The sequence below is a fragment of the Leucoraja erinacea genome, chromosome 6 (genome assembly GCF_028641065.1).
Source record: "Leucoraja erinacea ecotype New England chromosome 6, Leri_hhj_1, whole genome shotgun sequence".
Lineage (NCBI taxonomy): Eukaryota > Metazoa > Chordata > Chondrichthyes > Rajiformes > Rajidae > Leucoraja > Leucoraja erinaceus.
This window is the reverse complement of record NC_073382.1, coordinates 42,998,907-43,026,323: the sequence shown is the minus strand read 5'-3', so window position 1 is coordinate 43,026,323 and position 27,417 is coordinate 42,998,907. Positions and strand designations below refer to the sequence as shown.

Sequence of the window (27,417 nt, the reverse complement as noted above, 5' to 3'; positions counted from 1 at the left end):
AGAACACGTAACAATAATAAACCTAATTAGACAATAGACAGTAGGTGCAGGAGTAGGCCATTTGTGATCATGGCTGATCATCCCCAATCAGTACCCCGTTCCTGCCTTCTCCACATATCCCCTGACTCCGCTATTTTTAAGAGCCCTATCTAGCTCTCTCTTGAAAGCATCCAGAGAACCTGCCTCCACCGCCCTCTGAGGCAGAGAATTCCACAGACTCACCACTCTCTGTGAGAAAAAGTGTTTCCTCGTCTCCGTTCTAAATGGCTTACTCCTTATTCTTAAACTGTGGCCCCTGGTTCTGGACTCCCCCAACATCGGGAACATGTTTCCTGCCTCTAGCGTGTCCAAACCCTTAACAATATTATATGTTTCAATGAGATCTCCTCTCATCCTTCTAAACTCAAAGAGTGTACAAGCCCAGCTGCTCCATTCTCTCAGCATATGACAGTCCCACCATCCCGGGAATTAACCTTGTAAAGCTACGCTGCACTCCCTCAATAGCAAGAATGTCCTTCCTCAAATTAGAGGACCAAAAACTGCACACAATACTCCAGGTGTGGTATCTCAAATTGAAGGTTAATTATCCCATGTGAAGGTAATGGAAAAAAGACACAAAGTGTTGGGTTAACTCAGCGGGTCAAGCAGCATCTCTGAAGAACAAGTAAAGGAGACGTTTAGGATCAGGACCCTTCTTCAGCCTTTCGGTCCCGACCATAAATGTCACCTATCCATGTTCTTCAGGCATGCTGCCTGACCCACTGAGTTACCCAGGCGCTTTATCTCTTTTTTTTGTGAAACAGCATCTGCAGTTCCTTGTTTCTATGAGGGTAATGGAACTCTGGCTATTAAAAAAAAATAGCCAGTAGGGAGTGGAAAAAAGAGCAACTGGTCCAAAAGCTGCTTAAAATAACGAGGGGGAATAGGAGGCAAAGTCAACTGAAAACCTTCACTGACCGGTAAAGAGTTAACACCAGGCACTCGTCATACCCTGATTGTACACATTGGTGCAGCAGATAAGGCAATTTATTTTGGTCAGTATAAATGTTAACATGCAGTTGAATATGATCTAAATGACCTAATCCTCAAACCAATCACATCTAAAGATAGTCTGAAGTCTGCCTGAAGAAGGGTTTCGGCCCGAAACGTCGCCTATTCCCTTCGCTCCATAGATGCTGCTGCACCCGCTGAGTTTCTCCAGCATTTTTGTGTACCTTCGATCTTCCAGCATCTGCAGTTCCTTCTTGAACCCATCTAAAGATAACTGAGATAGTTTTTGCTCAATAGGAAATTGTTAAATTTGTTTCTCAGCAGTCATTGATACATTAACAAAAAATGTCTCTTGTCTTTTGTCTCTTTCTTAACCAGGAGCTAATTCCAGAATTCTACTATTTGCCCGAAATGTTTGTGAACAGTAATAATTACAACCTCGGCATCCGAGAGGATGGAACAGTTGTTTCTGACGTTGAGCTGCCGCCATGGGCAAAGAAGCCAGAGGATTTTGTCCGCATTAACAGAATGGTAAGAGAGAGAGAAAGATCTGGGTTTTGTAAAATGACTACACTACAGAATAAATTGCAAAAAGCCATTGTTCCAAGCTACATGGGGCTCCAGACATTTCCCAGAGCATTATCATATAACCTTATTAAAGCTCAGTGTTCAATGCTAACATGGTTTTTGTTGACCTCAATGATGTCACCGAAAGACTGAAGCCGTGAGTTTCCCTGATAATGTTACATGATTGTTGGACTCATCAATCTTAATTTAGCAGTTTTAAAAAGCTTTGCGCAGATGTGCATCTGCAGTACTCATCCGCTCAATCCTGTCAAGCTAGTCGAACACATCCAACTCGTGTATAGTAAGGGGGCTGCAGGACAGAAATTCGCCAATGTTTAAGTTAATTTTCCAGATTACATTCATTCTAATTATTAAAAATAATGATGTAGTTATTGATGAGAAATAAAGTTGAACTATCTATCTTCATGTGCTAGTGGGGTGGCACAATAGTGCAGCGGTAGAGCTGCTCCCTAACGGCGCCAACAACTTGGATTTGATCCTGACTACAGGTGCTGTCTATACAGAGCGTCACCCATCCGACCTTGGTCACACCGACCAGCGATCACCACGTACACTAGCACTTTCCTACACACTAGGGACAAGTTACAATTCTTACCGAAGCCAATTAACCTACAAACCTGTACATCTTTGCAATGTGGGAGGAAACCGGAGCACCCAGGGAAAACCCACATGTCCACAGGGAGAATGTACAAAACTCCATACGGACAGCACCCATAGTCAGAACTAACCCAGGTCTCTGGCGCTGTGAGACAGTAACTCTACTGCTGAGCCACCGTGCTGCCCACAGTTGTAGTCTATTACATTTCAGCTGTCAATTTTCATAAATGTTCCCTGCAGGATAGCTCCTGTTTGCTCCCTGTCTGCCCTCGACTTATGGATCAAATTACTAAATCTCCATTATGGAGCTATGGAGGAAGCATTGTATTAACATTCAAATGCACAAATGTTGAGACATAAACAGTCTCAAATATTCTGCATGCAGAATAACTGATGAAATTAATGATATCGTAGTAGATCTGTATTTTACATTTGTAATATGAAACAATTTTATTACCAGAACAAACCAAACATAATTTATTGCAAGAATAGTATTCATATGGTATCCATCATCTGACCATGTTCCAAAACATCTACACACGTTGAGATACTTTTGAAGTGTAATAAATACTACAATGTAGGAAATACAGCATTCACTTCTGACCTCTGTCATAGGTAGAGCAGCAGGTACTTTATGTGGTGGCTGGTGGGTGATTTGGGAGTTGGGGCACACTTTGAACCACTCACACTGTGCCTTTGTACGCTCCAAACAAATGAATTTGAAAATCTCAAAGCCTTTGTGGTGACACAGTGGCGCAGTGGGTAGAACTGCTGCTTCACAGCTCCAGAGACCCAGGTTCAATCCTGATCTTGGGTGCTGTCTATGTGAGCACATGGGTTTGCATGGGGGTGCTCCGGTTTCCTTCCACATCCCAAAGACATGCAGGTTTGTAGATTGGCCTCCGTAAATTGCCTCCAGTGTTGGGAGTGGGTGAGAAAGTGGGGTAACATAGAACTAGCGTGAGTTGGCGATCGATGGTCGGCACAGACTCGGTGAGCTGAAGGGACCTTCTTCCATGATGTATCTCTAAACTAAACTAACTAAAGGGCATTGCTATAAGGTGAGAGTGGGAAAATATAATGGAGATGTGCGGGCCAGGATTTTTACACAGAGGGTAGTGGGGAGCTGGTACACATTGCCTGGGGTGGTGCTGGAGGCACCAGTAGTGTTTAAGAAGCTTTTAGATATGTTCCTGGATTTGCAGGGAATGGAAGGATATGGATCATGCAGGCAAAAGAGATTAGTTCAGCGTGACATCATGTTCAGCACAAACGATGAGCACAGAACTGCTGCTTCACAGCTCCAGAGACCCAGGTTCAACCCAGGTACAACACAGGAACAGACCCATCGACCCACAATGTCTGTGTCGACCATGGTGCCAAGACCAGAATAGGCTGATACTTTCTTGAGCAGTGAGAATAATCTCATAAAACCACATGGAATCCTTGAGAGGCGTGAAGGCAGTGGCTGGGTGTCTAGAATCAGGGTTACAGTAAGAGGTGATGGAAATGAGAAGAGCATTTTACACCAAATTGGTGGTGAATGTACTGTATGGAATTCTGTTTGCAAGGGGACTGTGGGGTTCGGCAGCTGGGAGTATTCAAGAAAGACAGCAGATTTCTCGTTTTGGCTTAAGGGGTATAGTGCGATAGTGCAGGGAAATGTTTAGTTTAGTTTAGTTTATTATTGTCATGTATACCAAGATACCGTGAAAAGCTTTTTTGTTGCATGCTCTCCAGCCAGCAGAAAGACTATACCTAATTACTTTTTTTAAATATTTCAAAATAGACTTTATTCATGTAATAAATATATACAGTGCCCTCCATAAAGTTTGGAACAAGGACCCATCATTTATTTATTTGCCTCTGCACTCCATAATTTGTAATTTGTAATAGAAAAAAATCACATGTGGTTGAAGTGCACATTGTCAGATTTTATACATTTTTGTTTCACCATGTAGAAATTCCAGCTGTGTTTACACATAGTCCTCCCATTTTAGAGCACGATAATGTTTGGGACACTTGGGTTTATAGGCATTTGTAATTGCTCAGATGTGTTTAAATGCCTCCTTAATGCAGGTATATGAGAGCTCTCAGCATCTAGTTTTTCCTCCAGTCTTTCCATCACCTTTGGAAACTTTTATTGCTGTTTATCAACATGAGGACCAAAGTTATGCCAATGAAAGCCAAAGAAGCCATTATGAGTGAGAAACAAGAATAAAACTGTTAGAGACATCAGCCAAACCTTAGGCTTACCAAAATCAACAGTTTGGAACATCATTAAAAAGAAAGAAAGTATTGGCAAGCTTACTAATCGCAAAGGGACTGGCAGGCCAAGGAAGCCATCCACAGCTGATGACAGAAAAATTCTCTCTATAATAAAGAGAAATCCCCAAACATCCGTCTGACTGATCAGAAACACTCTTCAGGAATCCAGTGTGGATTAAAATGGCCTTTATTAAAATCTGATAATGTATACTTTAACTACATGTTATTTTTTTCTATTACAAATCTCAAATTGTGGAATGCAGAGGTAAATAAATAAATGATGGGTCTTTGTCCCAAACATTATGGAAGTCACTTGTACAATACATGTACCATGCAAAAAACTCCATCCGACATTCTGGTGGCTATACATACATACAATACAGTTTCCCCAAATCGCAATTTTACCCCACACCCTTGCTACACATGTGGCCCACTTGCATGAAAAGACTATACATAATTACAAACAAGTCATCCTCAGTGTATAGATACAGGATAAAGAGAATAACATTTAGTGCATAGTCTATAAAAGTCCTATTAAAGATAGTCCGAGAGTCTCCAATGAGGTAGATAGTAGCTCAGGACCACTCTCTAGTTGGTAATAGGATGGTTCAATTTCCCGATAACGGCTGGGAAGAAACTCCCTGAATCTGGAGATATGTGCTTTCACACTTCTGTACCTCTTGCCTGATGGGAGGGGGGGGGTGCTTGGATAAGAGAGCAGCCATGACTTCCTGCCACTTTTGCCAAAATGCTATCAATTGAAACATTAAAGAAAGGTTGCCTTTTGGAGGGACTGATTACCAGATGCGATGTTAAGCTGACACTCGGGCAGCTGTTGAAACAGATATAAGAGACGTCAGAACACAGGGGTGTTATAACTGGTGGCCAGGACAATACTTATCCTACAATATACATTATTTTTTTTAATCTGTCCTTATTGGAGCATCTTGGACACAAAACCTTGCCATCTTACATACATTTCAAATACTTTGAATGAAGACTGCCTTAGAACTTATAGACATCATGAAACCTTTGATATGAAGACAAAGCTTTCTTCCTGAATCCAGGTCAACATTCTTCAACTGAGATAAAAATAAAAAAGTTAAAATCATACCGATCTTTGCAGAATGCCACTATAGCTGTACTGTTTTCTTACCGTGAAAGAATAAGTGACTTCAGAAGTAATTACATACTGTGGTATGTTGATGTTTTGAAAGGCACAGTGGTAAAGTTGCTGCCTTACAGCATCAGAGGCCCGGATTCGATCCTGACTGTGAGAAGTTTGTACATTCTCCCTGTGACCACGTGGGTTTTCTACGGGTGCTCTGGTTTCCTTCCACATTCCAAAGATATGCAATTTCTATTTTAATCGCCTTATTTAAGTTACCCCCAGTGTGTAGGATGTGAAACTGAGAAAACATAAATACGGGTGATCGTTGGTTCCCATGGACACGGCCGATGGGGCCGTTTCCACAATGTACATTTTCTTTCTTCCACCTGTTCAGTTCATTCAAATGGAGATCTCATTCTATCTCTACCGCACAAAGTGATTTAAATTGCTTTTCCTTTGCAGTTAGAAGCAGTGATTACTGCTTAGCTTGTACACTGTCAAATTATTCAAGAAGGAACTGCAGATGCTGGAAGATCGAAGGTGCACAAAATTGCTGGAGAAACTCAGCGGGTGCAGCAGCATCTATGGAGCGAAGAAAATAGACGACGTTTCGGGCCAAAACCCTTCTTCAGACTGATGGGGGTGGGAGGGGAGAAGGAAGGAAAAATTTGACAGTCAAATTATATTGTTTGTCCTTCAGTCATGCCATTTCTGCACTATATCAAAATAAAACGAAAAAAATTATTAAATTGCTAAAATTACATTTTAGCGTAAAGTATACATTTTTAAATAAAAACCGAACTAACATTGGATTTGTTATTTGACAGTTATTTTAATGACAGTTATACGTTCTGCATTGTTTACATTTTTATAAAATGCTTTGGGCTATTCTTGAGGAATGTTGTTGTATTCTTCAAAGATCACCTTTTACCAATGCATTCAGTAGTATTCACAGCACTGTTTTGGGTTTGAGTAACTCAATCTAATTTAAAACCATGTCCAGACAGCCAGCTCATATATTTTCGTCTTTGCGTAATAATATTCATCCTGTGCATTTCATTCTATTGTTATAAGTTCCAGCGAGCCGTTTAAATATGATGATGGCAGCTAAAATGTCAGCATAATTCGGTGAACTGCATTGACTTGACCTTGAGGATGAGTGCATTATGATGATTTGTATTTTCTAATTCTTAAATTATTTGGTGGGCAGAGAAAATGAAAATGTATGAGGTCAGACTGTTAAGGCACATCTGCCATTCATTTTCTTAAAAGAATAACATTTCCCATTGTCTGTACATGTTTCAAAATTGCACAAATAGCCCTACACTACTTTAACAGAATTTAAATGTCTCTTTTGCAAAACATTGCTTGCAATAATAGTTAATCATATTTACACAAGCTTGGGCACTTTTAGAAAAAAATGGCACAATATACTTTTACATTATGCCCGAAAACCATAGAGCATAGAACAGTACAGCACAGGAACAGCCCCTTCGGCCCACAGTGTTTGTGCTGAACATGATATCAGGTTAAATCTCCTCTGTCTGCACGGGATCCTTATCCCTTCATTCTTTACATAACCATGTACCTCTCTGAAAGCCCCTAATATGCCCCTATTGTATCTGCCTCCACCATCACCCCTGGCAGCGTGTTAAAGACCTCCACAATGCTCTGTGCAAAAATGCTTGCCCGTCCATCTCCTTTAAACTTTGCCACTCTCACCTTAAAGCTCAGCCCTCTTTGATGTCTTTGACATTTCCACTCTGAGAAAAGGGTTCTGACTGGGAGGAGACAGGAGGAAAATAAACCATTAAAGAATGGAGGCTAAATCAAGATTTTACCATTAGTGCGACAGTATCTTTTAATTATTTTTCAATTCTTTCACACAGGCTCTGGAAAGTGAATTTGTGTCTTGCCAACTACATCAATGGATTGACCTTATTTTTGGCTACAAACAGCGAGGCCCAGAGGCATTGCGGGCTCTCAATGTTTTTCACTATCTGACCTACGAGGGCTCCGTCAATCTTGACAGCATCACCGATTCCGGTCTGCGAGAGGTAAGACCTAGCAACTCCAGCTGACCCAAAGATAGGGCTTGCAAATGTTATTGAAGTGCTACTAGTAATGTTATGTCACAGAGATCTGCTCAACAGAAACTCTTGAAATTGTAAGCACAAGGTATGAATTCCCCTTTATGATGTGTACATTGTATAGTTTAGTTTAGTATTGTCATGTGTACCGAGGTACAAGTGAAAAGCTTTATGTTGCATGCTATTCCGTGATTTTTTTTCTATTACAAATCTCACATTGTGGAGTACAGAGGCAAATAAATAAATGATGGGTCTTTGTCCCAAACATTATAGAGGGTACTGTATCTCTAAAACTTAAACTGAAAACTAGAACGGGCATGTGTACCTAGGTACGGTGAAAAGCATTGTTTGATTGCTATCCAAACAAATCAGATAATAATATACTTGAATACAATCAAACCTAACTCAAGTACAATAGGTAGCGCGAAGAGAAAGATACAGGGTGCAGAATACATTTCTCAGCGTTGTAGTGTAAAAGTTCCACAGAAAAAGTCCAATGTCTGCAATGAGGTGGGGTCGAGAATTGGGATTGTACCCTAGCTTATGGATAGTTGTTGTGGATATATTAGAACCTCAATAAATTCATCAGAATCCAAATGTAATCACTTGATTATTTAAGTGTATATAATTCAGGTTGCCTCTGTAGAAAAAGGAACATAAATCTGTTGAACTTTCCGATTAAATTCTTGATCATATTTTAACAAACTAACAAGTTTTTGAACTGGAAATATTTGTTATTTTTTAACTAAAATATGAAGTAAGGTTTGAGGGATTTATTTTGGCATGATCAGTTACTAGAAAGGAATAGTTTTAGGAACTTGTTTTCAAAGATATTCTCACTGCCCTTTTTACTTAAAACCAAATTATATTATTCCTTTCTTGTCCTTAAGTGGTTGAAAATAGCTACGGTGAAGAAAACTAACAAAATAATCGCAGATAATTTTAAAACTATAAGCTTACCCAAGCAAAATAAAAGCTACATCAAACAGTGGCCCTCCCTTTCCTTATTGTAGTCCCTTTTTGGAAAACTATTTGAAGGTCAAAACAATATCATTTTAATGGGTCCAGAGAAATCCTTTTAGTGGTATTCTTGCACCATTTAAAGCCATGTACATGTGCAACAAATCTGCCACTAAAAGACAAAACTCATCATTTGCACTAATGTCATGGTATAGTATTTCACTACATCAAACTCTGTAATCTGAGACCACAAAAACCCTTTCAAACATTTGGGCTGTTGAGTAACTTGTACTGAGTAATGTCACGTGCAAGATATCCACAGATAAATATATCCAATTGACAGGTCAATTAGTGGGACCAATAAATTATTCCTGTCGTTTCTTTAAATCAATGCACATTGTTTCCATCATTTTGTTTTGGATATGCCTTCAAAATAGTTTTGTCACTTTAGTCCCTAGTTTTTTCTGCATGAACAAAAGAGCCACAAAGGGGTTTTTAACACTTATTCAGAACATTATGAATATTCACCAGCTGTGATGCAAAGCTTAAGAGAAATATGCTTTGAAACTACAGCACAGTACTCGACCCATGGTACTGTGCTAGAGACATCCCCAGATATTTACCATCTGTTACCAAATAACTAAAAATGCACAGCCATTCAAAGGAGAATTATTAATAAAGGCTCGTCGGAGGTCAAGCAGGAGAAGAATGAATTACATTATCACACTAATCTCTTTTGGCATTTCATTTTATTGGCAGCATAAGCTTCAGTAACTTCTGTTTTGAGTATTGCCCGAACAAACTTAAATTCAAAATGTAGTCAGAAAATGGCTTTATTATATAATATATATCAGAGCAACAGCACAGTTTGGATTAGTGCAGTTTAGTTTGATTTAGAAGGATCCCAACCCAAAACGACACCTATCCTTTTTCTCTAGAGATTCTGCCTGATCCATTGAGTTATTCCAGCTCTTTGTGTCCATGCTTAGTTAATTTAAGTGTAGAAGTACAGCATGGAAACAAGATCCATTACTGGTTACCATTCAAATCTGCTTGGTGTACAGTGGTTCTGATAAATTTGACTTGTTCTCTGTCAGGATGTTAATGGGTTATATCTTTGAAGCAAAACATTACTGAATCCATTATGTTATGCCTTTTATTAACAGGTTAAGGCAATAGCGCATCGGTCTCTATCAGTGAGGGTATAGAGTATAGAAGTTGGGATGTTATTTTACAGTTGTACATGACGTGAGTGAAGTTGCATGTGGAATATTGTGTTCAGTTTTGGCCATCCTGCTGAAGGAAGGATGTCATTAAGCTGGAGAGAGTGCAGAGATGCTTTACGGGGATGTTGCCAAGACTCGAGGGCCTGAGCTATAGGGAGAGGTTAGGCAGGCTAGGATATTGTTTGTTGAAGTGCTGGAGGCTGAGGGATGACCTTTATTGAGGTTTATAGAATCACGAGGGGAATAAATAGGGTAAATCTACAGAGTATTTTACCAAAATATGGAGGAATCAAGACATAGACAATAGACAATAGGTGCCAGGAGTAGGCCATTCAGCCCTTCGAGCCAGCACCGCCATTCAATGTGATCATGGCTGATCATCCCTAATCAGTACCCCGTTCCTACCTTCTCCCCATATCTCTTGACTCCGCTATCTTTAAGAGCCCTATCAAGTATCCAGAGAACTGGCCTCCACTGCCCTCTGAGGCAGAGAATTCCGCAGACTCACAACTCTCTGTGAGAAAAAGTGTGTCCTCATCTCTGTTCTATATGGCTTACCCCTTATTCTTAAACTGTGGCCCCTGCTTCTGGACTCCCCCAACATCGGGAACATGTTTCCTGCCTCTAGCGTGTCCAAACCCTTAACAATCTTCTATGTTTCAATAAGATATCCTCTCATCCCTCTAAACTCCAGAGTGTACAAACCCAGCCGCTCCATTCTCTCAGCATATGACAGTCCCGCCATCCCGGGAATTAACCTTGTAAACTACGCTGCATTCCCTCAATAGCAAGAATGTCCTTCCTCAAATTAGGGGACCAAAACTGCACACAATACTCCAGGTGTGGTCTCACTAAGGCCCTGTACAACTGCAGAAGGATCTCTTTGCTCCTATACTCGATTCCTCTTGTTATTAAGGCCAACATGCCATTCACTTTCTTCACTGCCTGCTGTACCTGCATGCTTACTTTCATAGACTGATGAACAAGGACCCCCAGATCCCGTTGTACTTCCCTTTTTCCCAACTTGACACCATTTAGATGGTAATCTGCCTTCCTGTTTTTTATACCAAAGTGGATAACCACACATTTATCCACATTAAACTTCATCTGCCATGCATCTGCCCACTCCCTCAACCTCTCCAAGTCACCCTGCATTCTCACAGCATCCTCCTCGCAGTTCACACTGCCACCCAGCTTTGTGTCATCTGCAAATTTACTAATGTTACTTTGAATCCCTTCATCCAAATCATTGATGTATATTGTAAATAGCTGCGGTCCCAGCACCGAGCCTTGCGGCACCCCACTAGCCACCGCCTGCCATTTTGAAAGGGACCCGTTAATCCCTACTCTTTGTTTCCTGTCTACCAACCAATTTTCTATCCATGTCAGCACTCTACCCCCAATACCATGTGCCCTAATTTTGCCCACTAATCTCCTATGTGAGACCTTATCAAATGCTTTCTGAAAGTCCAGGTACACTACATCCACTGGCTCTCCCTTGTCCATTTTCCTAGTCACATCCTTTTCCAGAAGATTAGTCAAGCATGATTTCCCCATGCTGACTCGGACCGATCCTGTTACTACTATCCAAATGTGCGGATATTTCATCTTTTATAATTGACTCCAGCATCTTCCCCACCATCGATGTCAGGCTAATTGGTCTATAATTCCTTGTTTTCTCTCTCCTGCCTTTCTAAAAAAGTGGGATAACATTAGCTATCCTCCAATCCACAGGAACTGACCCTGAGTCTATAGAACATTGGAAAATTATCACCAATGCATTCATGATTTCTAGAGCCACTTCCTTAAGTACCCTGGGATGCAGACCATCAGGCCTGGGGATTTATCAGCCTTCAGTCCCATCAGTCTACACAACACCATTTCCTGCCTTATGTATAGGAGGCCACATCGGGATTAATAGATGCAGTAGATGTTAGAGGATGTGCACATGAGCCTCTGTCTCACCTGGTAGGACTGCTTAGTTGCCTGGATGGAGTTGAGGGATGAGGTATAGGGATGGGTGTTACATCTCCTGCAAACGCAGGAGAAAGTACCTGGGGAGGGCTTGGACTGGGTGGGAAGGGATGACTGAACAAAGGAGTTTCTGTGGGCGTGGTCTTTGCGGAATGCTGAAAGGGATGGAGATGGGAAGGTGTGACTGGTGGTGGGATCACGTTGGGATTATGAGATGTGCAGGTAAAGTTTTTTACACAAGGGTAGTGAGTGCTTGGGACGTGCTACCAGGAGTGGTGGTGGAGCCAGATATGATCGTGGCCTTTAAGAGATCTTTAGATAGGCACATGGATTTTCAGGAAATAGTAGGAAATGGATTATGTGCAGACAGATAAGATTTGGTCTTGGCAGCATGTTTGGCACAGACATTTCAGGCCGAAAAGGTCTGGAGGAAAAGTATCAGGGCAATTACATGAAAAGGTAGATACAAGAAACTACAGATGCCGGTTTACCAAGTAAAGAAACAAAATGCGAGAATAACTCAACAGGTCAGGCAGCATCTCTGGAGAACATGGATAGGTGATGTTTCAGGCCAGGACCCTTCTTCAGACTGATTAGCTTTAGGATATTGATTCATTAAGGGCCTGTCCCACTTGCCGATTTTTTTCGGCGACTGCCGGGGCCATATCATGTTGCCAAAAGATTTTCTTCATTTCAAAATCCAGCAGCGACAAAAAAAAATGTTGCGACACGTGAAAAAACACCGCGCGTCAATACGTCATCACGCCACATCACGCCGCAAATTTTTCGGTGACCTGAGATACGTCAGTCAATGATTCCGGCAATCTCCGAAAAAATCGCCAAGTGGGACAGGCCCTTTAACCCTTGCCAGGATTTGAGCACCAACTGTGTCAAGATATTTGAAACTCCCAGAACAGATTTATTTTCTCACTTCAAATTAATAATTGGCCCCATTTATCATAAAAAAACTTTGGCGATTTGGTGATGTTCTAGTCATTTAACTCTACTAACATTTGAGACATTGTTGTAACCAGTCTATTCTAGTAGAAAAGTCCCGTCACAAAACGTTGTCCGTCCATTCCTTTCCCAGAGTTCCTTCAGCTCTTTATGTTATGTCCTGCATAGAAGAGCATTATTCCTGACTCACCATGTGAAGATGCACGACATTCCATGGAGGGAAATTCAAAAATTTATGATCCTTATTAATGTTCTTTAAGTAAAGTGTAATCTTGCAACAAGAAGAGCATTTGGGTTTTACTCTACAAATTCCTCAAAAGTGGCATCACAAGTGGATAGGATGGTCAAGAAGGCTTCCTTGCACTGGATGATCGTTGGTCGGCATGGACTCAGTGGGCCGAACGCCCTGTTTCTACGCTATATCTCTAAAGTCTAAAGATGGACAGCGTCTCCTGGAACTCAGCCCCTGATTATTCCAGCTGAGGGCAGGGTGTCCCATCATCCATGTCAATATTTCTCCCTGTGATCGCGTGGGTTTCCTCTGGGTGCTCCGGTTTCCTCCCACATCCCAAAGGTGTGCGGGTTTGTAGGTTAATTGACGTCTGTCAAATTGCCTTTAGTGTGTAGGGAGTGGATGAGAAAGTGGAATAACATAGAACTACTGTGAATGGGTGATTGATGGTCGACGGGGTCTAGGTGGGCTGAAGGGCCTGTTTCCATGCTGTATCTCTAATTTTCAAAAGATCACCAGGCATTACTTACCTATTACAGGATTCCCTTTGGAAAAAGCTGAGCGTCTTCAGCATAAATAATTGCTAACAAGCTGTTTTGCCTGAACTTTCCAACTTGGCTAAAGTGATGCTATGAAAAAATTTAATATTGCAGCTTATTCAATCATTTTTATTTGGATTTCCCTTCATTTATGTTGTCTGACATTCATAAAGCAACAAAATTTTGAATTCAGAGCCGGAGTAGGTACTCAGTTCTGTGAATCGGCTCCACCATTTAATAAAATCATGGCTGATGTGACTATGCCCATAATTCAGCATTGGGAACCTTTCAATTTCTTGTTATCAAGAATCTATCAACACCAAGAACAAATATTTAAAGATTCTACTTCCAATTCCTTTGAGGATAAGAGTCTTTAACCTTTATAAGAAACAAAATTCACATCAGTTTTAATTGAAGTCTTCCTTAGCGTTAAACAGTGACCCCCAAGTTCAAGACTCTTCCACAAGAAGAAACATCCTCTCCACATCTATACCCTCCCTCACTCCCCTCCCCTGAATTTTGGCTGACCTTGCACCGTTTCTGCCCTCCCACTCCCCCTCCAGTTACATTCCCTCCTCCACCTTCACAATTCACAACTTTTCTATCCTCGCGCTTCACAATTTGTAATTTTTTATCCTTTTGGCTCACACCTGGCTTTATCTTTTTGGCTCACACCTTTGTCCAGCAATCTGCCTATCTTTGGAGCATGGAACGGTGGGAATATGAAACGAGCTGTCGGTGGAGGTAGTTGAGGCAGGCACTATAACAACATTTTAAAAAGATTTGGACAAGTTAAGATAGGAAAGGTTTTGGCGGAACATGGGCAGGTGGGACCAGCGTAGATGGAGATCTAGGTCAGGACCTTTATCCTGCTCCACCTCTCTTCCTCCTCTCTACCCCCCCCCCCCCCCCCCCCCCCCCCCCGTCCCCCCAAGAAGGGTCCCAATCTGAAACACCACCAATCCATGTAATGCTTCCTGACCTGCTGAGTTACTCCAGCACTTTGTGTGGTAAACCATCTTCTGCAATTTCTTTCCACATACATCCTGTCAAAAACCCTCAGGATCTTATCTGCTTAATTGAGGTTACCACTCAGCCTTCCAAACTTCAGTGGATACAAACCTAGCCTGTCTACCCTTTCCTCTTAAGGCAACTCATCCAGTCCAGATAGCAAGAGTCAAGAGTATTTTGAGGATTGGGCCTGATCGTTCTAACTAGCCGTGCCGTGGGATTTGGTGATAATGGAAAACACTGAAAATGTAATTGAAGACAGTCCGGTGCCCGGGCCAAAACTCCTCAGCTGGCCCATCGGCTGTGCTTTGTGTGCAGTCCAGCACCCGGGCCAACTCATCATTCACCCAGCCACGGCCGAGTCGGTCAACGAATTGCCATCGGGAATTTGTTCCTTATTTTGACCTTTTGTCCCTTATTTGGGAGTGAGAAAGTTGGCAACTCTAGTGATGGATTGGGTTTGTTTAAATTAGTATCTGCAAATTATAGTCGGGTTTCTCTGTTGCACCTTGAATGATCCACACTGTTTGATTTTCCCAGCCATCTTCTGTCTCTTAGTCACTTTGTGTAAACGGAAAGTGGTGGGGCGATTGTTACTTCTCTGTACAAATCTCGTATCTGCTCATTGTCTAAGCCAAGCTTGCCGCAGGGGGAGGCAAATCGGAAAAACAATATTTCACTCAGCAGACTGTGAATCATTATGCTTGGATATAAAAGAGGAAACAAAAGCACGTTTCCCACCAAGTGCATTCTCCATATGGTGCATGCAATAGTTATTTTTCACTCCTCAGCAAAAATCAAAATGCTGGGCCCTAGTTTTGCCAGCAGGCAAACTGAATAATATGATCTCATTGCCAGAACAAAAATAGGCCTCAGGTATTGGACCTGCATTGTCAACATAACTGGATTTTTTGCCGTTTGAGGATTCTTAAATTAGATTATGTTGAAAGTACCGTAGTTATTTGAGGAATCCTCTGTCTGTATATTAACTCACGGTAATGTATAAGTTTAGGTTTATTTTTGTCACGTGTACCAAAGTAAAGTGAAAGCTTTGTTTTACATGCTATCTAATCAGATCAGATAATACTCTACATAACTACAATCAAGTGAAACTCAGTACATTGTGGGCCATTCCTGTGTTGCACTGTTCTATGTACTGTGAAAAGCATTGTTTTGCATGCTATCCAGTCAAATCAGATAATTCTATACATAAATACAATCAATCTAAACTCAAGTACAATAGGTTGAGCAAAGGGGAAGATACAGAGTGCAGAATATTGTTCTCCGCATTGAAGGGCATCAAAGAACCTTTTGTTCTCGAGAGAATTGAGTCATCCCTGCAGCACTGGGATATATCTTGAATCTATGTCTAGTCCTTTATTATTTCAATATATATCTTCCCCATCCCCCATCACTCCCGGCCCTAATTCAAGAGTAAACGTTGATGTGGTAAAATTACGGTTTTCTTGTTAATACTTAAGTTTAATATATTTAAAATTGAACTGTGCTGCTGGCGGCGGTAGTTTCCCTGCCCTGTCAAAGCACACAAAGGTTCCCGGTTATAATGCTTCTTAATCCCATTTGCTCCAATCAGACCTGCTATTGAAAATGAACAAATTACTGACTACCTCTCCGCTTGGTAATAAAAATAGCTGGAAGGAATATTCTTCTTGCCTGACAGTCCCTGGCCTTTCATCCGTGCAGTGCCGACTGGTTTGCCTCCCCTGAGAAACTAGTTATTTCTTGATTTTCCACAGTAGGAGATAATTGGTAGTTTATGTAATAATTAATTACACAAGATTCTTTTCCTTATTATCAGCCTGTTTATTCCATGTGAGACTTTGAGGACTGCAGCTATTTAAATGGGATGCCAATGCAGAATCTGATGTTAGCAAGTTGCTATTTTTGGTTCCAAAAATTAACAAATGTATATTTTCCCCAAGAAACCCAAATGCTAGTGGGGTGTTATAAATGTCAAACTTATTTTTTAATGAGAAATTAAACAAATTCTTGAGTGTGATCTGCTTTTCTCCAAAGTGGTAATTGCTGTGACCATTGTCTTTTTTTCAAAGATCGCCGAGACTTGTTGTGTTAAAGATCCCTATACCTTTCTCCTTACATCGGAGCTTGTAAAGGTATTTTGGTTGAAAGCGTTGCTGTTTTAAATGGTTTGAAATAATACTGCATGCGGTCACCATTTAACTATTAATCTGCCAGCGATCGCAAAGGAATAATTAATCCCGCATGTTGCAGGAAAAGTCTGTTGACAATAACTACCAAGTCGCTTCATTTTACAGATTGCAAAAGGAGCGTCTTTGCTATGAATTTCCAGCAGTCTTTGCTGGGGCTAGTGCGTGCATGCATTGTCAGAGGTGCATTGACCCATCACTTTGATGCATATTGATCATGACAGTCACTCCTTTTTCCCTCAGGCCATGGAGGTACACATACAGAACCTTGGACAAATGCCATCCCAGTTGCTTATTGAGCCACATCCACCCCGCAGCTCGGCCATGCACCTGGTGAGAAACTGCGTCTTTTGCAATCCACCTTCACTGTGTTCGATGGCGAAATTAAATATGTTGCAATAGACGAGGATGGATCACATCCGCAAAATGAAACAAAAAAGCACGATTGTTGCCTCAAATTAATTCATAACGTTTTCAAGGGATATGGGCCAAACAAGGTCAGGTGGGAATAGCATAGGTGGTGGTATATGGATCGAACTACAGAGGAGGTAGTCAAGGTAGGTGCTATAAGAACATTTAAAAGATAATTGGACAGGTACATGGATAGGAAAGGTTTAGAGAAATATTGGCCAAACATGGGTAAATGGGACTAGCGTAGATCTTGGTCGGCATGGACAAGTTGGGCTGAAGGGCCTGTTTCCGTGCTGTATGACTATAACTCCGTGACTCTTAAGAGAACAATAAGTATATTCTTCACGATTATAATATTTATACTTCCATAGATATGAATGTCTCATAAAACAGCCTTAGTGGCTGATTATTTTGTGTATAGTGTCAGAAACTTATTTTGTATAGATTTAGTTCCATCTATTTTAACTCGTTATCCTCAGATCAGCAGTTCTCTTACTAAACACCCACTGTTATTAAACAGTGAGTATTTTCTATCTCCATCTGAAGCACTCCCCAATCATTACCGCCATCTTCTACCCTGCGATATTCAGTGAGGGTTACTAAACAAGCCTTGTTGATAGCTGTGATCAGAGAGTGCAAGTGAAATGGGTGACTGGGAGATGTGTACGCAGAGAGGTAGCAAATTAGGTTCCATAACCGGTAGATGGGTGCAGATTCTGGTCACAGGTGTGAGAGTCGGTGAGAACAAGTTGAAAGGAGAATTACAGGAGAGTGGCAAGGGAATAAGCACAAAGAGAAGAAAAATGTATAGTTTCTGTGCCAGAAAAATAAAAACATAAAGCTATCCTATACTATTAAGATTCACAATGATGGAGGTGATAGAAGAGAGAATGGATAGACAAAGATTACTGGGCAGCACAGTGGTGTAGCTGGTAGAGCTACTGCCTCAGAGCGCAGGGTCCCGGATTGAATTCTGACCGGGTGCTCTCTGTGTGAAGTTTGCAGGTGGGTTTTCTCCAGGTGCTCCGGTTTCCTCCCACTTTGCAAAGTCATGCGGTTTTGTAGGTTAATTGGTCCTCTGTAAATTGCCCCCAGTGTGTAGGGAGTGCACGAGAAAGTGGGATAACATGGAACTGGTGAGAACGGTGATCGTTGCTCGGTGTGGACTCAGTGGGCCTAAGAAGGGCCTGTTTCCATGCTGTATGTCTAAACTAAATGTCAGGATAGACAATGTACAGTAACTAAAATGAGGATTATTGATGTCAGAAAAAACAAATAGAGCTGAAAACTTAAATAATGCAGATTTTCAAAAATAATTGTTAAATAAAATACTTTTTTTTTGAATGTGGTAACAGAAGCAACACAAAATAATTATGGCAGAAAATATGAAAAACATTCTGAAGAAAATAAATGGCACTGGAATAAACTAAAAGAAAGAATTGATAATACCGAAAAAAGCGATAAATGACATTCGTAGCACATATTTCATTATCTGTGTGGACAAATGATATTGGTGTACAGTACTTCCCATTACTTTGCAAATTATACAGTGCACATTTTTGTCTCTCAGTTTTAAACAAGTATGGAGCGAAACAGCTATTGAAAATATCGTCACAAACAATTCGCAATCTCTTCACCAACCTACATAACAGATTAGAGATTTTACATTTTTCAACAGTCCAGCAGACGTGTAAAATGGAGAGGGTTCTCAGCCTCTGGATTGTCACTCAAATTTGACCATGAAAAATATCAAATCAGTTTTTATTTCCAGTATCTGCAGTTATTTTGATATTTGTTTAACTGTGATGGCCAAATGTAAAATGTTCTTTCTGTTTTTCGTTGATAGAATTAACTTTAAAAGTTTGTACTAAATGTTTATTTTACCTGGAACTCCTTCTGCACCACCTCATGTATCACTCCCAAGATGGACCCCTTACTACCTAAAAATGACACTCTAAAGTGCTGGAGTAAATCAGTGGGTAAGGCAGCATCTCTGGAGAACACGGGATAGGCGATGTTTGGGTCGGGACTCTTTTGACACCCTTTTGTCTCCTTTTCACCTTTAGTCTTTGTCACCTACTCCACCCATCTGCCAATCACGCCCCACACCTGTATCCACCTATCACTTAACCCGCCACCTATCCAGTTTTCTCTCCAATACTCCATTGGTTTGAAGAAGGGTCCCGTCCTGAAATGTCACCTATCCATGTTCTCCATAGAAGCTGCCTGACCAGCAGAGTTACTCAGTACTTTGTGTCTTTTTTTGGAAACCAACATTTGCAGCTCCTTGTGTCTTCCCTTAAAACCTATCCTGCTGTCGAGACCACGTAGATGTAAGCAATGTTTGTTTTACCAAAATTGCAGTACATTATCCTGTGCATGTGATTACTCTACCTAATGTTTTTTCCCAGTTTTACCAAACCTCCGCATTAATTGTGTTTTCCCTTTTGCCTCTTCTGTTTTCTCCTCTTTGTTTCTATTCAACAGTGTTTCCTTCCACAGAGCCCACTCATGTTTAAGGATCAGATGCAGCAAGATGTTATAATGGTGCTAAAATTCCCATCCAACTCCCCTGTTACTCATGTGGCAGCCAACACATTGCCTCACCTCAGCACCCCTGCAGTGGTCACTGTGACCTGTAGCAGGCTGTTTGCAGTGAATAGGTGGCATAACACTGTAGGTAAGTAACAACACTATCTTTGAATATCTTTAACTTTTATTTACATGGATATTGCCAGGACTCGAGATGCTAAGTTTGGGGCGACACACGGTGGGGCAGCGGTAGAGTTGCTTTCTCACAGTGCCAGAGACCCGGGTTCAATCCTGACTACAGCCACTGTATATGGAGAGTTTGCACGTTGTCCCTGTGACCACGTGGGTTTTCTCCAGGTGCTCCCACATTCTAAAGACATACAGGTTTGGCGGTTACACAAAAAAGCTGGAGAAACTCAGCGGGTGCAGCAGCATTTGGCGGTTAATTGGTTTCCGTAAAAGAAAATAGTTTCTAGTATGTAGGATTGAACTAGTGTACGGGTGATTGCTGGTTGGCACGGACTCGATAGGCCAAACCACCTGGTTCTACGATGTATCTCTAAACGAGACTAAAACTGTAGGGTGTTTGGTCCGGCTTGGACTTTATTCCTTGGCGCTCAGGAGGCTGAGGGACGATCTTATAGAGGTGTATAAAATCATGAGGGGAATAGATAAGGTGAATGCACAGTCTTTTAACCAGACTAGGGGAATCAAGAACTATAGGACATAGGTTTAAAGCGGGAGGGGCAAGATTTAATAAGAACCTGAGGGGCAACATTGTCACTCAGACAGTGATAGATAAATAGAACTCGCTTCCAGAGGAGGTAGTTGAGGCAGGTAATATCACAACATTTAAAAGACACTTGGACAGGTACATGGATAGGAAAGGTTTAGAGGGATATGGGCCAAACGCAGGCATGGGACTACCTTAGATGGGGCATCTTGGTCAGCATGGGCAAATTAGGCTGAAGGGCCTGACTCTGCGCTGTATCACATGATTATGAAATAATATTTTGGTTGTCATTGATATTTGTATTATTTCTGACATTCAGCACTAAGATATAACACATTAATAGCACTATGTGGCACAGTGGTGCAGTGGGTAGAGCTGCTGCCTCATAGTGTCAGAGTTCCCTGTTTGATCCTGATCTCCGGTGCAGTCTGTGGAGTTTGTACATTGTGTGGGTTTCCCCTGGGTGCTCCGGTTTCCTTTCGTGTGGGTGTATAGGTTAATTGGCCTCTGTAAACTGCCCCTAGAGTGTAGGGAGTTGCTGAGAAAGTAGGGATACACAGAACTAGAGTGAACGTGTGTTTAATGATCAATGTGAACTCGGTGAGCCGACGAGTCTGTTTCCCGGCTGCATCTCTAAACTAAACTAAATTAAACTCAATTAAAGTTAAACAATGGTTGTGTATGTCTGCATCTTGTTCCCCAGACTGGAATGATATAAATTTCTTATGAGTTGAATTCAGATCATTCTAAATTGGCACGTGTGATGACAAAAGGTTAAGGCATGCATGTTTCTGTCAGAGTGAAGGGTAAAGCAGGTGGGAATAAGAAAGCCTGTATGACAGGAGAAATTGAGGCTCAAGTTTGGAAAAAGGAGGCTTGGGACAGGTTTAGGCAGCTGGGATCAAATGTATCCATGGTGCTTTGAGAACTGAGGAGCATACATAAGAAGGAAATCAGGAAAGCATAAAGAGGACAGGAGATAGCTTTGGCAGACAACAAAGAGATTTTCATAAGTATATTTAGGGAAAGAGCATAACTAGAAAGAATAGGGTCCCTCAGAAAACAAAGCAGCCATCGCTGTGTGGAACTGCAGGAGATGAACCTTAATGAGCATTTCCCCTCTGTTTTATGGTGGAGAAAGGCATGAAGACTGGGGGTCTTTGGACAGTTAATGGGGATGTCTTGTGTACAGACCGTATTATGGCCGAGAAGGTCATAGGTGAATGAAGATAGATGAATCTCCCAGGCCTGATCAGATATATCCGAGGCTGGGAAGCTAGAGAGGAAATTTCAAGAGCTCTGTCTGAAATTTATGAATCATCTTTTGACATGGATGAGAAGGCAGAAGACTGGAGGGTAGTTAATGTTGTGTCTCTATTTAAAAAGGCCTGCAAGGAAAAGAGTGGGAACATAGATCAGTGAGCCTAACATTAGTTTAGTTTAGAGATACAGCGCGACCTGCGATCCCTGCACATTAACACTATCCTACACCCACTAGGGACAATATATTTACATGTACTAAGTCAATTAACCTAGGGAAGGGGGAGGGGTGGTTGAGGGGTGGGGTGGGATGGGGAGGGGGTTGTGTGGGCTCAGTGGCTCCCAGCCCCGGCTCTGACCGCACTCACCGGCTCCAGGACCCGGCTGCACACATCAGCTTCCGGCTCATCGTGGTGGCCTCAGCCCCCGCTCGCAGAACACAGAACTCAGCCCCCGCTCACAGAACACAACCCCCCCGCTCACAGAACACAGCCCCCGCTCACAGAACACAGAGCCCAGCCCCCGCTCGCAGAACACAACCCCCGCTCGCAGAACACAGCCCCCGCTCGCAGAACACAGCCCCCGCTCACAGAACACAGAGCCCAGCCCCCCGCTCGCAGAACACAGCCCCCGCTCACAGAACACAGAGCCCAGCCCCCGCTCGCAGAACACAACCCCCGCTCACAGAACACAGAACCCAGCCCCCGCTCACAGAACACAGCCCCCGCTCACAGAACACAGAGCCCAGCCCCCGCTTGCAGAACACAGCCCCCGCTCACAGAACACAGAGCCCAGCCCCCGCTCGCAGAACACAGCCCCCGCTCGCAGAACACAGAACACAGGTTCCGCTCACAGAACACAGCCCCCGCTCGCAGAACAGCCCCCGCTCACAGAACACAGACACCCCCCCCTCACAGAACACAGCCCCCGCTCACAGAGCACAGAGCACAGCCCCCGCCCGCAGAACATAGCCCCCGCTCAAAGAATACAGAACACAGCCCCCGCCCACAGAATACAGAACACATCCCCCGCTCGCAGAAGATAGCCCCTGCTCGCACTCTGCTCACTACGCTCCTTCAGCTTTATTCTCGCGGCCGGTGATTGATAGCGGGTTCCGGAAGGGGCGTCGCCGTCCTGGCGAATAACAGACCAATAACTTTTTTTATATTTCACCGATCGGAACAAAACTTGGTGCGCTTGGGGCAGGGGAGAACGGTGAGTAAGGTGGCTTAAATATCCTAGCGATATAGGGTACCGCTTTTGCGCAAATTTAAAAACAACGCAGACCAGAAGTGGTCAAGATGAGAGTTTTAGTAATAGTATAGATAGATGTGGTTATATTTGGATGAGAATGTACAAGGCATGATTAGTAAATTTACAGATAACATTAAAGTAGATAGTATAGTAGATTTTGAAGATGATTGTCAAAAATTTCAGTAGGATCTTGATCAGCTGAGCAAGTGGACTGAGGAATGGTTAATGGAGTTTAATGCAGAAAGTGTTGCATTTTAGGAAGTCAAACCAGGGCAGGACCTCCACAATGGGCCCTGAAGAGTGTTATAGAGCAGAGGGATCTAGGAGTACAGGTACATAGTTCCCGGAGCGCAGGAGGATGAGAGGTGATCTTATAGAGGTGTATAAAATCATGAGCAGATAAACAGGCCAAATGCACAGTTTTTTACCCAGTTGGGGAATCACGAACCAGAGGACATTGGTTTAAGGTGAGGGGAAAGATTTAATAGGAACCTGAATGGCAACATTTTAACACAGAGTGGGTATATGGCACGGGCCGTGGAACCGGGGGGTGCAGTCCCTCCACTTTTTTGGCGAGACATGCTTCATAACCCAAAATTATCCAGCCCGCAGGTGTATTTTTCTCTTCTTCTGAGGACCTCCGACATCCAGAATCTCAGAACAAGCGCACAGTGAGTGCGGCAAAACCAAAGATCATAGAACGGAGCTCCGCTCTATGATCTTTGGGTAAAACCACGACCAGCCGTGGTGGAAACCGACTGCCCCCCCCCAAAACCCTCCCTTAACGGCCAATCACAGCGCGGTTCACAGTCAAGATATGGGGTAGTGAACGAAGAGCTGTGATTGGCCGCCGAGCGGAAGGGAGGGAGGGAGGGCCAAGAGAGAGAGAGAGAGAGAGAGAGTCGGCCCCGAGAAGGAGGGAGAGAGTGGTGGGGGGAGGGATGGGGGATATATCCCCCCACTTTTTGAGTTGGGGGATGGCCTGTCTTATCCCCCAGTTTTTGGAGGTCGAGCAACAACAAAAAATAATAATTGTGCCACCCTCCCCCCACTCACTCACTCTGCTCCCTCACCGGGCATCCCGAGGCCGGTGATCAGTGATCGCTCAGCTCAGCCCCCCCCCCCCCCCCCCACTTTCAAAAACGTTCCGCAGCCCCTGTATGGAATGAGCTACCAGAGGAGCTAGGGCGACATGGTGGTGCAGCAGTAGAGTGCTACCTTACAGCGCCGAAGACCCGGGTTCAATCCCGACTACGGTGCTGTCTCTACGGAGTTTGTACGTTCTCCCCGTGACCTGCGTGGGTTTTTTCTGAGATCTTCGGTTTCCTCCCACACTCCAAAGACGTCCAGTATGTAGGCAAATCGGCTTGGTAAATATGATAATTGTCGCTAGTTTGTGTAGGAGAGTGTTAATATGCGGGGATCGCTGGTCGGCGCGGACCCGGCTGTTTCTGCGCTGTATCTCTAAACTAAACTAAACCAAACTAAAAGAAAGTAGTTCAGGTGGGTGCTATAAAAATAGTTAAATGACATTTGGGCAGGTTCATGGATAGGAAAGGTTTAGAGGGACATTGGCAAAACATGGGGAAATGGGACTAGCATAGGCAGGGGCCATGGACGAGATAGGCCCTTGTTTCCTTGCTATATGACTCTATGACTGAGGAATTGAATCAACTGTGAAACGCACACATGATTCGACCATAGGAGTATTACACTGCATCAGTTCACATTCGATGCAACACACTTTTCTAATACAATTGATTTATCATTTTGGTATTGCAAATTACAAACTATATGTTATGGTCAGTCCTTCATCTATATAATTTTGCAGAAAGCTTGTTTTTATATTTAAATTTTTAAAATTTCTTTGATAATTACTTTAATGTTAAATATGTCATTAAAACAGCTTTAAAGGTAAACAATATCCTACCAAACGTTCACATAAATATCTCCACAGTTATAATAATGCACAAAAAGGTAGAATTGGTATTAATAGTTACTGCAAAGAGTAACTTCTCAACTGGGCGTTTAGTTGTTTACAAAATAAATTACCCAATTTACATTATTTCAACAGTTTAAGATAAAAAATATACGGTTCTTTTTTGCTACTGTACATTCCACAAGGTATTTTTCAACTTAACTGGATATTGATCATTAAGGTTTTTTCAGGCAGCAGCATGCAAAGTATGTAAACTTAAAACATTCATATAGACTCTAAATGGCAGCTGGTATGTGACTTCATTAATGCTAGACATTTTCTCATATTTCTGAAATTTGCCTGTGGTACTACAACATTTTTTTTAATATCCTTAACCTTTTTTTAAGACTAAATTTCAAAGCCATTTGAAAGGTAGAACCAGTTAATAAGGATTCTATTAATAATGCTGCAAGGAAAATGTATATTTATCAAGGATCCAAGAGTCACCCATTTTTAATATACTGCATTATTTCAAGTAAAAAGGGTGATGGACAGTGAATTAGGAATTACATATGTGAAACCTATTGGTATTTCAGAATAACTATGAGTAATAAATTGGCTTTAAATATAAAGTTTCAACTGGTTTTGAATGGCTTTCTTCGCTTTAGTCATTCATCATGCTATTTTCATCAGTAGGTCATGGAAAAGTAGAGTATATTTGATGACGTCAACTAATTTCTTGGAGGCTAGTAAACTTGTAAAATTTACAAACAACTAGTTTCTGTGCCTTTTATGCCCTCGCTTATATGCCTTCTTTCTAGAGGTTGCACAGATCCTCTCCACAGTCGTACCCGGATGACTGATTTGCTCTTTTAAGATTAGTCGGTGATCATTGGTTGGCATGGGCTCAGTGTGCCGAAGGGCCTGTTTCCATGCTGTATCTCTAGACTAAACTAAACTAATTATACACAATTGCATAATAGAACCAAAATTAATCCAATCTTCAATTAATGCCCTCACCACACATATAATTGGACATTGATGAGACACAATGTTCTGGCTCAATATTCTGCTCACTGATGCAGAAACAAATGAAACATATTTCAGTGCTACAGTTATTCCAGTGGCCCGATCGTGTAAATGAGGGTGAAGGACCAGGAGATTAAACAGAGATTAAACCAAGAGACTTTAGTCTAAAGATTAAACTGTTTTCACAGCCTGGAAAGCATCCTGGGAATCAGATTGTAATTCTATTAATTCCAGTGAATGGAAAAGCAGACGAGTTTAATAAAGGACATTTGATATGACTGTCAGATTACCACCAGGTGCTGGACATAAGCATCTCCCACTTCTTCTGAAAAATTCCCAGTTAGTGTCTTGCTACGTTAAAAAAAAAAATTGTTTTGTCTTTGTGCGGAATCACTTCCAGGTTTACAGGCCACTTAAAGTCCTTCTCACGAATACGCAGTCAATGAAACAAATCACCTCCTCTAACCTCGTCTACTGCACTCAGTGCTCCCAATGTGGCCTCTTTTACATCAACGAGATTAAGCATAGACAGAGCAACCACGTTGTCAAACACTTGCACTCAGTTTGCCAAGTTCTGCTGGATCTCCCGGTTGCTAACCATTTTAACTCTCATTCCCAATCCCATTCCAACACTGATCTTACTGTCCTGGGCCTCTTCCATTGCCCACGAAGCCCAACGCAAACTGGAGGAACAGCATCTCATATTCTGTTTGGATAACACAACCCAATGGTGTGAATATTGACTTCTTCAAACACCCCCCCCCCCCAACCCCAATCCCAACCCTACCTTCCTCTTCTCTCCCTCTTTTCCCAGCCTCAGCTGGATGTGCACTAATTTCCCCCTCCCCTTCCACCTATATTGCCTCCTCTGGCCACATTTCACACCTTTTTTATCTCCTTATCTCACCACCTTTTGGCTTTTTATCTCTGGTCTTTGCCCAACCATCTGCCAATCAAAACTCCCTTTTCCAGTGTGATCACCACAATGATCAGTCTGAAGAAGGATCCCAACCCGAAACGTCGACTATCCATATTCCCCAGACATGCTGCCTGACCCGCTGAGTCACTCCAGCACTTTGTGCCTTTCTGCCTATTGCTTGCCCACCCCACCTCTCTCTCCCCTACTACAATCAATCTGAAGAAGAGTCCTGCCCCAATATGTCACCATCCCATGTTCTCCAGAGATGGTGGACATAGAAGTCGGGAGGTCATGTTGCACTTTTGTAAGACGTCGGTGAGGCCACATTTAGAGTATTACGTCCAGTTACGGTTCAAAAGGGTGCAAAGAAGATTTACGAGGATGTTGCCAGGACTCAAGTGCCTGAGCTGTTGAGCAAGCTAGGATACTATTCCTTGGAGTGCAGGCGGATGATGGGGTGATCTTATAGAGGATATATATATCTATATATATATAGATATATATAGATATAGATATATATATAGATTATATATATATATATATATATATATATATATAAAATTAATAATAGGCAAATAAATAAACAATAATAGTGCAAAGTCAAAAATAAATGCCCCAAAGGCTATATA

General features: G+C 42.2%; 1 protein-coding gene across 3 annotated transcripts in view; it reads left to right on the top strand.

Annotated features, from left to right (window-relative positions):
• Positions 1 to 27,417, top strand: part of nbeaa (neurobeachin a) — a 534,111-nt gene that overhangs the window by 482,638 nt on the left and 24,056 nt on the right. For 2 of the 3 annotated variants that reach the window (XM_055636837.1, XM_055636834.1), the window contains 4 exons: positions 1,369 to 1,521; positions 7,444 to 7,611; positions 16,976 to 17,065; positions 19,631 to 19,823. In XM_055636837.1, coding sequence (XP_055492812.1) covers positions 1,369 to 1,521; positions 7,444 to 7,611; positions 16,976 to 17,065; positions 19,631 to 19,823 — 604 coding nt within the window. Of the gene's footprint in view, positions 1 to 1,368; positions 1,522 to 7,443; positions 7,612 to 16,615; positions 16,679 to 16,975; positions 17,066 to 19,630; positions 19,824 to 27,417 lie in introns of all 3 variants that reach the window. The other variant, XM_055636835.1, reaches the window with a different exon arrangement.